The 15,608-nt window shown below is 53.5% G+C and overlaps 1 protein-coding gene across 1 annotated transcript in view; it reads left to right on the top strand.

The window, feature by feature from the left end:
- Window positions 1–15,608, top strand: part of LOC128817884 (collagen alpha-1(I) chain-like) — an 83,482-nt gene that overhangs the window by 37,976 nt on the left and 29,898 nt on the right. Inside the window, exons 5-10 of the mRNA XM_053996787.1 lie at window positions 605–742; window positions 2,218–2,259; window positions 9,972–10,221; window positions 10,292–10,629; window positions 13,713–13,757; window positions 14,714–14,833. Coding sequence (XP_053852762.1) covers window positions 605–742; window positions 2,218–2,259; window positions 9,972–10,221; window positions 10,292–10,629; window positions 13,713–13,757; window positions 14,714–14,833 — 933 coding nt within the window. The remainder of the gene's footprint in view (window positions 1–604; window positions 743–2,217; window positions 2,260–9,971; window positions 10,222–10,291; window positions 10,630–13,712; window positions 13,758–14,713; window positions 14,834–15,608) is intronic.

Here is a 15,608-nt window from a genome sequence, read left to right as displayed (position 1 = left end):
TGGAATCCTTTTCCATCGCCTTCTCTTCCCAAATCAGCATTTACTTTCATGCTTGGGCAGGATAAACTTAGCAAAGGCTTGGAATTGTGCAGAGGGCTTGGGTTTGGGTCAGGGCAGCACAAGGGGCAGCAGTCAGGTCACCTCTGGGCTTGGTTTCCACTCGTCCTCTGGTGTTGGCCATGACTTGGACCATGCAGAGAAGTCTCTGTGCAGTCAGCATGGAAAGATCTGGCTGGGGAAGTGCGTCCAATGGCTTCAAACTTCCAAAGGACTGGGTTACATGGGATATTGGGCAGGAATTGTTCCCTGGGAGGGTGGGCAGGCCCTGGCACAGGGTGCCCAGAGCAGCTGTGGCTGCCCCTGGATCCCTGGCAGTGCCCAAGGCCAGGCTGGAGCAGCCTGGGGCAGTGGGAGGTGTCGCTGCCTATGGCATTCTGCTTGGAACTCCTGAAGCTGGAGGGGGAACATTCACTGCCCAAACCATCCTGTAAAGAAATCCCTGGCTATGAGAAGCTGGAGATGACCTCCCCTGCAGGCCCTTCCAGACCTTTCCCTCTCCTCTGGAAGAAGCAGGAGCATAAACTCTGCTTTCTGTCTCTTCCAGGGCGCTCTCCAACAGCTGACCTTTGTGATGGGAGACCCAGCAGCTGCTGCTGAGCAGTGCCACAGCTACAACTCGACCTGCCCAGGCTCCTTCAGCCTCAACAGGGCCCCGTGGGAGCTCCCAACAGCCTGGCCACAGGTGTGGCTGGGGGCAGCTGACAAATTTAGGGACTGCTGGGCCAAGTTTTCCTCGGTGTCACACGATTCCAAGGAAAGGCCCAACCCAGGGCGTTGCCTGGAATTGCTGGGATCTCCAGTTTGGGATGGGCTCTGAGGAGGTGGGGTGGTTCTTTTCCATCCCTTCGAGTCACAGATGGGTTTGGTGCCAAGGAGAGTGAGTTAAAGGGAGAGTTTGGGATCCAGGGAAAGCCTGGGGGTGGCTATGACTGGATGTGCTCCTGTGTGTGGCACAGGAAAGCTTTGAGTAATGCTGCAGCTGGAGCTGTGCTTCTGAGAGGAGGTGAAAGCTGTCCTTGGGAATTGGACAACACTCTGGAATTCCTGCCCACTCCCAGCAGCATTGCACCCTTTGGTACTTCATCCTTCCAGAAGCTGTCCCTCAGTTCTGCCAGCATTGCTGGAAAATGGAAATTTGGGGGACTTTGATTTCGTTGCGACGTTCAACGATTTTTCAACAAGCGTATCTGTGTCCAAAAGCCCAGACCACTTCATAAATCCCCCAAAACATGAAGCACCCAGGCTTTCCTCAGGAGCTGGAGTTGGCCCAGGGAAATTCCTCACATCTTAGGCCAGGTACCTTCACAGGAAGTGCTTCAGAGGAGCCTGGAAAAAGCTGGAGAGGCAAGTGCTGGATGTCAGCGCCTGGCACGAGCCTCCCCGTGGTGTGTGAGCCGTGTCTGTGGGCTGGGGAGGAACACCTGCCCCATCTGCCCCCTGCCCAGGGATTCCTTTGGGACGCCGGAGCCAGCACGTCCAGGCAGGGGACAGGGCGTGGTGGCACCCGGGACAGCCCTGCAGTGGCTGCTGCACTCCCAGCACGGGCTGCTGTGGTTTGTGTTGGTTGTTTGAAGGGGAGGATTTGTGGGGAAGCCCTGCTGACGAGGGATTGAGGAGCTGGCTGTGCTGGAGTGTGGAGCAGGCTGAGTGTAACACCGAGCTGCTTCCCTCCTGCTCTGGGGGAGACAGGAGTGGCCAGTGTAACCCCGAGTGGCCAGGGCAGCCCCTGGTCACCCCAAAATGAAACCTCCATTGTCCCGAGCTCTGGAGGCCTGGAGCTCTTCCATAAGTGGCTCTGGGGTCTCGCCCATCAAGCAGAAAATTTCACTTTAAGCATCACTTTAAGTAAGTTGCCTGAAGGTTACCCCTGGGATCATTCTGCCCCACATCCCCCCCAGTTCCCTTCCCTTGCTGGCCCTCCTCAGGACTGAGGAGCTTCCAAATCAACAGAAACTGCAAAAAACCCACCCAAGCTCTTGAGAGGTTTGATCAGAAGCCATTCCCTGATGTTGCTGGGAAGGATTGGTTCCCACTGTGCATTCCCTGGATGTTTCCTGTGCCGGCAGAGGCAGCTCCTCAGTCCTGGGGCCAATAACAAACACATGCTGAAGTCCTGGGCAGTGATGGTTTTCCTCCTCTCTCTCTCCAACTCTCCAGGTGCCAAAGGAAACCAATGAAATCCAGGATTCATCTACCCAGGTATGACTCCTGCACTGTCCTGCCTCGTGCCGCTGTGCTGTCACCCCCAAGCTGTCTCCTGGGGACAGGAGTTGCTCTGATAAGCAATAAGGCAAAGCCAAAATACCCAGACAATGGCACTAATTATGATTTTCTTGGCTGTAATTGTTATTTTCTTTACTGCCACCTCTCTCTTTAACGGTTAGAACGTTCCTTGCCGTGTCCCAGGCCTGGTGGAGGTCATGGTGAGTGCTCAGGTGACCTTCCTGAGCGTTTGCACAGAGCCAGAGGGGTGGTGGTGGGGCAGGGAGTGAGGTGGATCAGGCCAGGGGATTTGTGGATCTGCCTGGGAGCTGAGCCAGGCTGGATTAGCCCGGAAGGAAGGAGGTGAGGTCAGCAGCGGGGCAGGATTTGGGATAAAGCAGGATGACCACTGCTCCTGCCCACAGTGGGATGTGCTGCCTGCCTGGGGAGGCGCCCCCAGGATGTCCCTGCTGTCGCTGAGGAGCTGGGAAGGGCCGGAGCTGCCTGTGGGAGGGGGTGCTTGTGGTTCTGGGGCCCTCCTTGGCGTGGCTTCCCGGGATCTGGTGCTGGGAGAGGGATGGGTGCCCCCCAGTCCCACTGGAGCCCCTGGTGCTGAGCTCCTCGGTGGAGTTCCCCAGCTGGAGCTTGGAGCGTGTCCCCAGCTCTTGTGCATGTGCTGGGGACATGAGGGAGTGCTCTGACAGAGGCTGGCTTTCTGTTCCTGCTTTATTTGGGGTTTTTAGCCAAGCTTTGTTGTTCAAGTCCACGCAAACACATCCTGAGGGGAAAACCCGACAGCAAATGCAAATTGAGGTTTGTGTGTGTGTGCCTGAGCAGTTGGAGCTCCTCATTCCCCTCACCCTCCTGGTTGCTGTTAACTCTTTGGGGACAGTCTCTCTTCTCTCAGATGGCTTTCACTGCCTGGCTGCACCTGGATAATTCCAAACTGGACCAGGCCAAGTGGCCTTTGGCAGCCAGGTCCATCCCTCTGCTCTGGGCTCAGCAGCTCAGGGGGACGTGGCTTTGTAATGAACTGAGGTGGCAGAATCACCTTTCCCGGGCACTTATGGAAGGTGGGCTCTGTCATCCTGCTGGATCCTCTCTGGGGTGTGATTCCCACCTGTGGGTTCTTCCAGACCCTGGCAAGGCGTTGCCATAGCAAGGAAAGTGGTGAAATTCATAGGCCTGCAGGGGAAAACGAACAATATTCTGGATTTGGGACAAGTTTATTTTTCAAGCACTTAATAAGGAGCAGAGACGCCTTGGAATCTTTGGCATTAAGATTTATTAGGAATAAAAAAAGGAGTTTGGGAGTGATGAGGAGCAGCCCAGCTCTGCTGCAGGCACAGGCTACAGCTCTGCTTTCTAGTTCCTTTGTTCATTTAGAAGTAAATTAGTACATTGGTGGATTCCTTAATTGTTAATTAGAGCTAAATAATTATGGAGGCTCAGGGTGATGGCAGAGGAAGATGTAATGGGGGAAGGCAGTCCAAACTAGTTGGGAAATTCCCTCTTGATTTAAAAATGCTGTGAAAGCTCTGTGGAAACACTTGGTTGGGTCGTGGCACTTCTGTTCTCTCGTGCTTAGGTTTGTCAGTGAGCACAGCTGGTATGGGAATCACTCCTTCAGGCTCACTTGAACCTAAAATTCCGTCCTTCCTGTCCAGTCAGAGCGGCCTGGAGCCTGTGGAAATCAGGAGTTGCACATAGTCCTGGTGCTGGGCTTTAAAACACCCGTCCCCAAAGGCCTGGGCTTGGCCCATCCTGACTAACAGAGACAAGCCCTCATGGGGGAACTGTCCCTCCTCCACCCCACCGATGCCCTGGAGCTCTGGGGCTGCTGGTTCCCTGGATAACGTGGGATAACACCAAACATCCCTGTGGGGAATGGGACTGGCAGCTGGAGCCCAGCTCTACCTCCCGCTCTCAGGCCTTATCTTGAGGAGTTGTTCCTGATAGCTCTGGTATCTCAGCCCCCTGAAGAGCTCAGAATCCAGTTTCTCCAGCAGGATAGGATCTGTGGATGATTTATTATCCCACAAACCCACTGTGGGATAAATGTAATGACAGGAGCCCGCTGAGCTGAACCCTAGAGGTTTTTAATCCCAAACCCAAGTGTTCTTCCACCCAACCCAAGCCCTCTGCACAATTCCAAACCTTTGCCTAATTTATCCTGCCGAAGCATGAAAATAAATGTTGTTTTGGGAAGAGAAGTGCTGTGAGGAGCCTCTGGTGGGAATTACTGCTGCTCTCCAACCTTTTATGGGCTGGCCTCCAAATTACTATAATTTTAAAATAAAAAAGCTCTTAAGCAAAGATATAGGAATGGGAATAACAGTTCTTTACTAGAAAAAAAACTAAAAAAAAGGTAATTAGTACAAACAAAACTACTGATAGAGTCAGAAACCTGACAGCCTGAGGAGTCAGGGTGTTGGTGACAGTCCAGTTAAATGGTGGCTGCTCCTCCTGCTCCTGGAGAGGCAGATGAAATGCTGCTGAAGCGATGATCCCGTAGAAGGGTGTAGTTTTCTCTGGAGGTCTGGTGATAGAGTAGGTGGGCCTGGTCTTCCTCTGGGAATCCAGTGAAGAGGCTGAGCTGCTGTCTCAAGAAATGCTGATTTTATGCAGGTAGGGATGCTTGGCTCCTCCCTCTGGGTGGAGCATCTCACAATGGGATGATGTAACTTCCTCAGTCACGCAGTGAGCCATTCAATGGCCCATTAACAGAAGATATCTCCCCGGAGGGAGACATTGATCTTGGAAGAGATAAGAAAACTGCACAACAGATGGCAAAAGGAATATATGCTTATCTTACAAGCCAGGACAGGTTGCTTCAGTTTGAGCCTGGGTAGGACATCAGGGAGCCCCAAACATCCCCCTGGGAAATGGGGCATTGCTGAGGGGTCACAGGGGTCCCCAAATAAAAACCATCCTGTTCCTGTGGGTCACCTCCCACTGCCCCAGGCTGCTCCAAGCCCCGTCCAGCCCGGCCTGGGACAATTCCAGGGATCCAGGGGCAGCCCCAGCTGCTCTGGGAATTCCATCCCAGCCCCTCCCACCCTCACAAGGAAGGATTTATTCTCAGTATCTCATCTCTTCCAGTTTAAACTGTTCTTCCTTGTCCTATCACTCCGTGCCCTTGTAAAAAGTCCCCCCCCTCCAAACTTCTTGTAGCCCCTTTAGGAGCTGGCAGTAGAAATAATTGATCTGATTTATATTATAGAAATAATTTTCAAATTTTAAAAAGTTTATTATTATTTTAGTGTGTTCCCTTCCCAAATCCAGCACCCAGGTGTGATGTGGGCTGAAGCCCTGGGGCATGGCCCCATCCTCTCCCCAGGAATGGGCAGAGCAGAGGGGCTGTGCTGAGCTCCAGGAGGGGTTTATCCCCTCCAGAGCCCTGCTGTGGGTGCTGCAGCTCCTCAGGTACAACTGGCACCTGATCTGCTGCTGCTGCCCACAGCCCATGGCATTCCTGGCAATTATTCCTTCTTTAAATCAGTCCAACCTTGATTTTTGATTGTTTTTTCTATGATGCAGCCTCTTCTATGGGCTTGATACTAGAAAATGCTGGAAAAAAATAGTTTAAAATAGTCTCTCTTATCTTGAGTGAATCACATTGTTCCTTTGGCTGTTGGATGGAAGAGGCTTCTATTAAAAAAAAAATCTGTTTCCTGGGAGAAGACCCTGAGCTTTGAACCCTGTTTTACCCAGCCTGACCCAGCTGAAAATGTTATGCTGGTTGTTTGGGCTGATGAAAACAGGGATGCTCCGAGCTGGGCTTTAACCCCTTTGCCACTGAGGAGTTTTTGGAGTGTGGCACCAGCTGAAAAGCCCTCCAGAGGTCCAGCAGCATTGTTATCTTTCTCAACAAAACACTCTTAGGCTCCTCAGGCAAGATACCACGTTAGAAACTCTTTCCAAAAGCATGGCATTAATTGCATATCTGTGGTTTCTTTATTAATGAGCCCCATATCAGTTGTTCTGTTATTTTGCTTGGGCTCAGTTTGAGGTAAGAGGTCTGTAATTACTCAAAGCTTCCCGTTTGCCTTTTTTTTGACTTTCTTTTTTTAAGTTCCATATTGGCACAACACAAAGCATTTTCCCCGTCAGTCTGCTGGAGCTTCCCCAGCTCTCTGAGCCAAACTGAGAATTCAGTGCTCATCTTGGGGAGAGCCTGAGGTTTTAATGCTTTTGAGGTGGAATTCTTGGGCTGGGATTGAGAAACCTCTGCTCCTTGTCCCCTCTGGAATGGGAAGTATTTCCTTGTCATTTGGTTATGTCATCTGGATTTTCTAAGTGTGGACAGGACTGGGCTTCTCCAGCTCTTCCCACGTGGTTGCTGTGGTTGTGTCAGTGCCACCTGGCAGGTGACAGTGGGGACCCAACATGTGGCTGGGGCAGAGACTTCTGCCTTTATTTTCCTTCTTTAAACCAATTTTCTGCAAGTCACAGACCCTGCCTTGCTTGTCACGTGCCAATTCCTTCTTTTTTCCCTTCTGTTTTGTCATCCTTAATGGCTGCTTTCAATCTGGGCTCCTTCCCCACTTCCCAGCTGGAATTTCTGGGAGTTCAAACCCACATGCCTCACTCAACTCTCACGCTTTTGGACAGCCTCAGAGCTGTTCCCAATTTGTCCCTCTCAGCTGGTTCTCCTCTAAATTTGGCCAGTTTGGAGGAGCAAGGATGGATTCTATTGATTTTGGCTTTTAGTTGTGTTTACACAAACCAATATAATTCAGCCTTGTGCCTCAGTAATTTTTCTTTAGAGCCCCTTTTCCCCTGAGCCCTGCCAGATGGGAGTTTCCAGGGTGGACCTTTCCCATGTCAAGTGTTGAAGTTGAATTAAAACCTCCTTTTCTTTACTCTGTGGGAATTCGGGGCTCCCAGCTGCCAGGCCTGGATGTGGCTTCCCACTGGGATTCCCAGGCTTGGCACATCCTGTGGGGCTGTTCTGCACCAGCATCACCTCTTGGGAACCAGAACACTTCAGCTCCTGCAGCGCCTCTCAGCTCGTGGTTCATTTGGGGATTCTCACCACACTTTTCCTCACCTGCTGGTCCAGTTGCATGGAAATCTGAGCAACCTGACCCATGGAAGGTGTCCCTGCCCTTGGCAAGGGTGGAATGAGATGGGATTTGAGGTCTTTTCCAACCCAAGCCATTCCCTGACACCATCTGCCAGCTGTTATCCACAGCATGTCCTTTGAGGAACTGGTTTTTAAATTTCTGGCTGCTGTTGCCCCTGGGGTTAATCTGCCAGTCCCATGCAGCAGAGAGGTGCTGCTGTCTTCCATTCATTTTTCACTTCAAGGTGTACAAAATGAGGCACCAAGTTGCTGTAGCTGAAACTTTCCAGTCCTGGGGATTGCAAAATGTGTTTTAAGGAAATTACCACTTTGGATCAAAACTAGAAGAACTGGTTGGAGGGAGAAATACACATCAAGTTGGGAAGCTGAAATACATTGATTTTTTTTTTTTTTTCACAATTAAAGGTGTATTTCAAGACCTGCTTTTAATCAGAAACCCCGCAAAGCACCAAAAATGTAACATCAAAACTGCGGTGCTGCAAGGTTTAATTTCTGAAAGAAAAATTCTTTGTTTCAACTCTTTTTTTTTCAGCTCCCCACTTTAGGTGTTTATGAAAGAATCTCTTCAAACCTAAAAGTTGAAAATTTAAAAGTGAAAATTTCCTTTTCTCTTACATTTGGGATGGGAAGAGCTTGGAAATCTCCAATGTGATGGCAGCAGAGTCAAAGCTTCAGCAGCTCCTGCTGCCTTTGGAGCTCCTCTGCCTCCCGTGGTCACCCCAAATGGGGCTTGGCCCGTTGGGTTCTCACCTGAAGGATCACCCCTTCTGGCAGGGAAATTGTTGTTTTTCCTGCTTGCTGCTCCTGCACATCCCCCTTGGTGCTCCCAAGCCCATGGAGCAGAGCAGAATGGTGTCGGAGTTGAGACGGTCACAATCCAAAGCAACACTGCATTTTCAGAAGGCTTCAAACTGTTTTTATTCCAGCCTGCATGCTTTTACTACATTCTTACAAACTCAGAAGTTTACACTTTACTCATTGGTCAGGAAATACAAACCAAGTGCTCGTTGGAACAGGCAGTGGCAGGTTTCTCTTATTTATCCCTCTTTCTTTCTTGGTTTCTATGTCAATGACCTTGGTAGGAAATTCTCCCAGGGGTGAACGTGGATCCTCTTATCGAACTTCTCCCTGGCTCACATAGGTCGCTGTGAAACCTCTTGCACAGAATGGGAGCCAGGTGAAGGGCTCAGCCCATGGAATGTGGGAAGAAGGAAGGGAAGGACTCTCCAGGTCTCCTCCCCGGCCCTGCAAGGCAAGCGTGGGGCTGCATCTCCCTCTAGTGACTTCTCTCAGCTGGTTCCTCAAGCAGCTCCTCCACCAGCAGCCACCAGGCAGGGCTGGTGCCACCAGCTCCAGGTGCCACACGCTGTCCCTGTCCCCATGGAGGCAAGGAGGAGCACGGAGCAGGCTCCAGGCAGGGCTGGTGGCCATGTGGGGCTGCTGGAAATGCTGCAGCTGCTCCAGGAGAGCAGCTCCAGGACCTCCACACCCACCCACACACCCACCCACCCAGCCTGAGGTGCTTTCAGTGGTGTTGGGTGGAAAAGCGGTGGGATTTTGAAATGCAGGGAACTCTGAAGTTTCATTCCTTTTCCACAGTCGGTGTTAGTGTGTTGAGTGTAAGGATTTCTCCCAGTGTTGCAGTTTTCCCCGCTCCAAGGGCAGTGCCTGGGCTCTGCTGGAGGTTGCAGGGCTGACAGAGCCCTTGAGACCTGCAGGGACCATTCAAGGTGACAGCTGAGGACAGAGAGAGCCCTGTGCAAGTCACTGCCTTAAATTAAATTGCTGGAAGCATCCAGGAGGTTCCTCCTGGCCTTGTGTCTGTCTCCCATTCCCAGCCCTCGGAGGTTTGCAGCTGCTCCAATGGGAAGTTGTGTGGTGGGGGCTCCGAGCTCCCCTCTGACCTGCTGGCACCATTCCCCCAGGAGAACTCCAGGAGCCCTGGAATGTGCCGGAGCAGCAAAACCCAGAGGCTGAAGGGACACATCGATCCCTGCTGTAACTCTTTTAGTGATTGCTCTCAAGATTGGATTTCTGTCGTTAGGCTGTGGGCTCTGGGGAGAGCTCAGAGACCCTTCCAGGGCCTGAAGGGGCTCCAGGAGAGCTGGAGAGGGACTGGGGACAGGGGATGGAGGGACAGGACACAGGGAATGGCTTCCACTGCCAGAGGATGGATGGGATACAGGGAATCAGGAATTGTTCCCTGGGAGTGTGGGCAGGCCCTGGCACAGGTGCCCAGGTGTCCCTGGTGGAAGGTGAGTTCTGGTTTGCAGCTGGGTGCAGTCTCCTGCTCGTTCTGGATGAACTGTCCCAGAATTTGAGGGCTCCTGCCTGGTGCTCACAAGCTGTGCCCCGCATGTTCCCCCAGCAGCATTCCTGCATGTGGGGAATGAGGAATTATAGAATCATTAAGGTTAGAAATGACCTCCAAGGCCATTGAGTCCAGCCTGTGACCGATCCCCACCTTGTCACCCAGAGCAGAGCACTGAGTGCCACGTCCAGTCATGCCCTGGACACTCCCAGGGCTGGTGACTCCACCACCTCCCTGGGCAGGCCATTGAGCAGGAAAGGGGGAAAAGTGAACCCTTCAAACTTCATTTTTTCCCTTCTCCCTTTTCAGAACTCCAGACTCACCAGTTCAGATTTGGCCCCAGGGCCACCTTGGCCATGGGAGGATGCCCAGGGGACTCTCAACCTCCAGCCTGATGGGAGTGCCCTGGCTTCTTTCTCTGCTCACGAGATGCCATCAGCTGAGGGGGAGGAGGAGGAAGAAGGCAGCCTTTCCATTGAGGATGAAGGCTTTGAGCTGCTGAACTCCACCTACAATAAAATCACCGGCCCTGGCAGGCCAGTGCTCAGGAGAAGCTCAGGTGAGTCCACGATTCTCCTCCTTTTCTCCAGCACAATTTCTGGGAATCTGACAGTGCTTCATCCACCCAGGAGCCTCCATCAAACCCCCCCGAGCAGCCAAGAAGGAGCGTGGCTCTGACCCCCGGGAGGAGAACGTCACCACGGAGAAGCTGTCGGGGGACGCAGGCACGCGGCGGCTCCCGCCCGGCAAACCCCGCCTGGACCCCGTCCCCAAGGTGTCCCCACCAGCTCATCGGGGGCCTGCTCCCAAAGGAAACGTCCCCAAAGGTCCCCTGAGGGCAGGGGCAGTGCTGGGTGTCCCAGAGCCTCCTCTTGGAGCGGGACACCCCGGATTGTGGGTGGCACGTGGACGCCAGGGCTGTGTGAAGCCGGGACCACCGGGGCTGCCGGGACCTCCCGGGCTGCCGGTGAGTGGAGGATGGGAGGGAGGGTGGGTGGTGGGAAAAGGCTGCTGAGGTAGGGGAAACAGCACAGGGAAGGCTTCCCCAGGGTGGGAAACCTTCCCCAGGGTGGGAAATGTTCTCCAGGGTGGGAAATGTTCCCCAGGGTGGGAAACCTTCCCCAGGGTGGGAAATGTTCTCCAGGGTGGGAAATGTTCTCCAGGGTGGGAAATGTTCCCCAGGGTGGGAAACCTTCCCCAGGGTGGGAAATGTTCTCCAGGGTGGGAAACGTTCTCCAGGGTGGGAAATCTTCTCCAGGGTGGGAAATCTTCTCCAGGGTGGGAAATGTTCAACAGGATGGGAAACCTTCTCCAGGGTGGGAAATGTTCCCCAGGATGGGAAACGTTCTCCAGGGTGGGAAATGTTCTCCAGGGTGGGAAACCTTCTCCAGGGTGGGAAATCTTCTCCAGGGTGGGAAATCTTCTCCAGGGTGGGAAATGTTCAACAGGATGGGAAACCTTCTCCAGGGTGGGAAATGTTCCCCAGGATGGGAAATGTTCCCCAGGGTGGGAAACCTTCCCCAGGGTGGGAAATGTTCTCCAGGGTGGGAAACGTTCTCCAGGGTGGGAAATCTTCTCCAGGGTGGGAAATCTTCTCCAGGGTGGGAAATGTTCAACAGGATGGGAAACCTTCTCCAGGGTGGGAAATGTTCCCCAGGATGGGAAACGTTCTCCAGGGTGGGAAATGTTCTCCAGGGTGGGAAACCTTCTCCAGGGTGGGAAATCTTCTCCAGGGTGGGAAATCTTCTCCAGGGTGGGAAATGTTCAACAGGATGGGAAACCTTCTCCAGGGTGGGAAATGTTCCCCAGGATGGGAAACCTTCCCCAGGATAGGAAACATTCTCTGGGATGGGGAACCTTCTCCAGGGTGGGGAACCCTCCCTGTGCAGGCACAGTGGGGCTGTGCATTGACCTTGTGAAAAGGTTTTTGATATTCCTGGAGAATTCTTCAGAAACTTCACTGAAACCTGGAGAGAAGATGTTTGCCTTGTCCTCCTTGCTCTAGAGATGGTCCCAAATCATTTAGCCACACTGTGGGTTTTTATTTCACACTGGTCCAGCCCAGAATTAGGCCGAGGGGATCAGAGGGGACCAAGCCATCTCCTCCAGTCCCCACACAAACCCCTGCTCCCAGCCACAGACCCAACTGGCATCGTTGGTTTTGGCTTCTTCACCCCCACATTGATGCCAGGTTCAAAGCAGAGCACTGAGTTTATCTTTTAATAAGTTCTGACTGTTTTTCAAGTCATTCAGTCATTGCAGAGGATGAAAAAAGGGAAATTTAGAAAAAAAAGGTAAACTTAGACTAGAGAAATGTTTAGAGGAGTCACATCTTCATTGAGGATGAAAAAAAAAGGAAAATTGTAAACAAAAGGCAAACTTGAAATAGAAAAAGCTTTAGAGGAGTCTTGTCTTCATTGAGGAGTAGCTGAAAAATGGTTTTAAATATTTTTCCATGTTTGTTTACTCTGCCAAAATTATTCCCCTCATTTGGTTTCATTTTCTTAACAATTTCTTTAGGAAATTTTATTTTATTTTTTTTATTTTTATTTCAAAGTGACCCTGGGCTCCTTCTCTTCCCTTTTCCTTCCATCCCTGTGGAAGTTGTGGGCTCTGCCCTGGGGCTCGGGGGGATCCTGCAGGGCCATTTCCATGGCTCTGTTTGAGGGACCTGGCACTAAATCCATCATCCCTGAGCCAGGCTTGGTTTAAATTTAGGACTGTTAACTTCCCCCTCAAGCCACCTCCTTGCTGCTGCAGCTCCTGCCTGCAAAAATAGAAGAAAATGGCAAAAGGAACAGATGCTGGAGGCTGAAAAAATCCCAGGAGCAGAGGAAACGTCACGACGTGTGACAGCCCTGCTGTCCCTCAGCAGTGGGGGGGAAACTGCTTTCCTCTGCTGGAGAAAGGCTGGAGATGGGGTTTTTGTCCTTGGTCCTGATGTCCTGGATGGAAACACCGGGACCAGAGCTCCATCCCAGCTTTAGGAGATGACAGGAAAGATGGAAAAGGGCTCTTGAGGGCATGGAGTGGCGCTTGGAAAAACAGCATGGAAAAAGAGCAGGTTTACATGGGATATTAGGAAAAAATCTTTTCTCTGAGGGTGGGCAGGCCCTGGCACAGGGTGCCCAGAGCAGCTGGGCAGTGGCTGCCCCTGGATCCCTGGCAGTGCCCAAGGCCAGGCTGGACAGGGCTGGGAGCAGCCTGGGACAGTGGGAGGTGTCCCTGCCAGGGCAGGGGTGGCACTGGATGGGCTTTAAGGTCCCTTCCAGCCCAAACCAGGCTGGGATTCTGTGTAGCACTGAAGCTCAGTGGTGGCACATGCCAGCCATGGCCAGAGCCATAAGATGTGCCCCAGCCTGGCAGCCTTCCCTAGGACTGAGGGCAGGGTCCCCATGGAGAGGGAACTGAGCTGTGGAGCTCCGTGGGCCTCAGATCTGGTGACCTTCAGGCTCAGAACAAAGCTGGTGTCTGGAAGTGAAGCTGTCAGAGCTGCAGCAGACACAGGCAGAGGCTGTCAGGTGACACCTTACAGGGAATTGCTGTCACCCCAAAAGGCCAGGATCTCCCACCTGGCTGGTTCTGCCTTGGTAGGCCCTGAAGTGGGGTCAGCCCTTGGCCAAAATGTGCATTTTTATCCAGATCACATCTCCCACCAGTTAAAAGCAGCAGATATTTTTGTCCTTGTCCAAACACCTATTGGAGTGTGGATATGATTCCATTTTAGTGGATTTTTTTTTTTCCCTAACACATTGCCTGTCCTCCCCAGGCGTCAGGAGATGTCCTCCTGCTCCCCTGCCTGCTCTGGGGTGTTGCTGTGGTTATGCAGGGTGGCACAGTTCAGCTGCTGGTGCCAGGGCAGGAGCAGCCAAACCAGGGGGCTCTTCCCTCCCCACCCTGGGTTTTGGGGTATTTCTTGGGGACTGGAAGCTGCTGGTTTGCTCTGAATGAGCCATTTCAGTCCCTGCTTCCCTGGGGCTGTGGCCCTGCTCACTCAGTCCCTGTGGGATGTCCCCTTTGGGGTCCCAGCTCTGCTCCTTTGCCTTTCAGGGCTGTCCTGGCAGACGGGGACTGGTGGGACCCAAAGGAGACAAAGTGAGTACCCACAAAAACAGGGCCGTGTCCAGTATGGGCTGTGGGGTCTGGGGCTGACACCACCATGCTTTGGGTTGGTTTGGGGATTTCTCATCCAGAGGGCAGTGGGAGCTCTGCAGCTGCAGGGCAGTGGACCTGTCTGTGGGTTTGGAAGAGGAAGGAACTGGATTTAGTTAAGCCCAGGCTCAGGATTAAGCCATGCTTGAGTTCTGAGGGAGTTTTGGGCACCACAATATGAAAAATGACATTGAGTTTTAGAGCGTGTTCAGAGGAGGCCACAAGGGAAGGGTCTGGAGGGGCCGTGAGGAGCAGCTGAGGGCACTGGGATTGTTCAGCTGGAGCAGGCTGAGGGCAGAGCTCCCCGGGGGCTGCAGCTCCTCCCGAGGGGCAGCTCCCATCTCTGCTCTGGGACAGGGAGAGGAGCCAGGGAACGGCTGGGGCTGGGCCAGGGCAGCTCAGGCTGGAGAGCAGGAAAGGTTCTTCCCCCAGAGGGTGCTGGCACTGCCCAGGCTCCCCAGGGAATGGGCACGGCCCCGAGGCTGCCAGAGCTCCAGGAGCGTTTGGCCAGCGCTGCCAGGGATGCCCAGGGTGGGGTTGTTGGGGGGTCTGGGCAGGGACAGGGGCTGGGCTGGGTCATCCTTGGGGTCCCTCCAGCTGAGGATATTTCTGATTCTGTGATTGAGCTGCTGGACAAGCTGCTCTCTTCCCTTTGGGCTCTCAATGGGAGATGGAGCAGTGTCAGCTCAGGTCACCTGGAGGAGGGACACTGCTGTGTCCCAAAGCCCAGCCCCATTGCATATCCATGCAGTCATCTTGCAGGAACTGCATTTGTCCTGCAGCCCTGCAGCCCCAGGCTGCCCCCCCTGCCCAGCCCCTGGCACTGCCCTGACTCAGAGCCTGTGTCCAGCCTGTGCTAAATCCCCGCTGGTTTTAAGGAGCTGCCCTTGTCTCTGCAGGGATACCCGGGGGCCATGGGGAGGACAGGCCCCCCAGGTGACCCTGGCCCAGCTGGCACCCCCGGTGTCCCCACCATTGTCCTCTGGAGGAACTCCAGGGAGGACTGGCAGTCGTTCATGGTGAGTTACAGCTACAGAGGACAAGTGCTGCACTCACACCTCCCCAGCAGCGCCCTGCATCCCTGGGATGGGATGGGATGGGATGGCACGGCACGGCACGGCAGGAAGGGTTTGCTGTGGCTGAGATTCCTCATTGTTGGGTGGGAGGTGGGGGCAGAGGGGACATGCCAAGGAGGGAGGTGCAGCTCACTGGGGGTGGCTCTGTGGATGGAATGGGATCAGTGTGTGCCCTGTCCCTCTGTCCCCTGTGACTGACCAGGACATCTTGGCCCCCCATGGTCCATCCATCACCTCCCTGGGATGGTTCTGCAGGACAGGGTCCAGGCAAGACCTGAGCCAGGCACGAGCAGCTCTTCTCCTGCTCTGTGCTGCTGATTACAAAGCCCCTGTCCTGTTTCCCACCCTGTCCCAGCTCCCTGCTGTGCCCCAGCCTTTGGCTCGCGGGGTTTGTGCCCACCCAGCTCTCTCTGAGATGTTTTCTCACCTGACCCACTGGAGCAGGACAGGGTCTGTGGGGAGGCAGGAGAGCCTCAGCTGGATGCAAAGCTCCATGGGATGACTCCAAAACTCACTGAACAGCCCAGCCAGCCTCATCAAGAACTCCCAACTCCTCACAGCACAGCCACTGCTGGGATTAAGCTTAATTCTAAACTCCCTGTGGAGCCTGGCCTGGGCAGGGCAGCAGCTGAAGGCATTGGGTTTCTAAGTGCCCCAGGCACTTTTCCTGGGGCTGGGAATGCTCTTTGCTTTATCCTTGCATGGCTCTGCTGTCCCT

The sequence above is a fragment of the Vidua macroura genome, chromosome 21 (genome assembly GCF_024509145.1).
Source record: "Vidua macroura isolate BioBank_ID:100142 chromosome 21, ASM2450914v1, whole genome shotgun sequence".
NCBI classification, from domain to species: Eukaryota; Metazoa; Chordata; class Aves; order Passeriformes; family Viduidae; genus Vidua; species Vidua macroura.
This window is presented reverse-complemented; position numbering and strand designations above follow the sequence as displayed.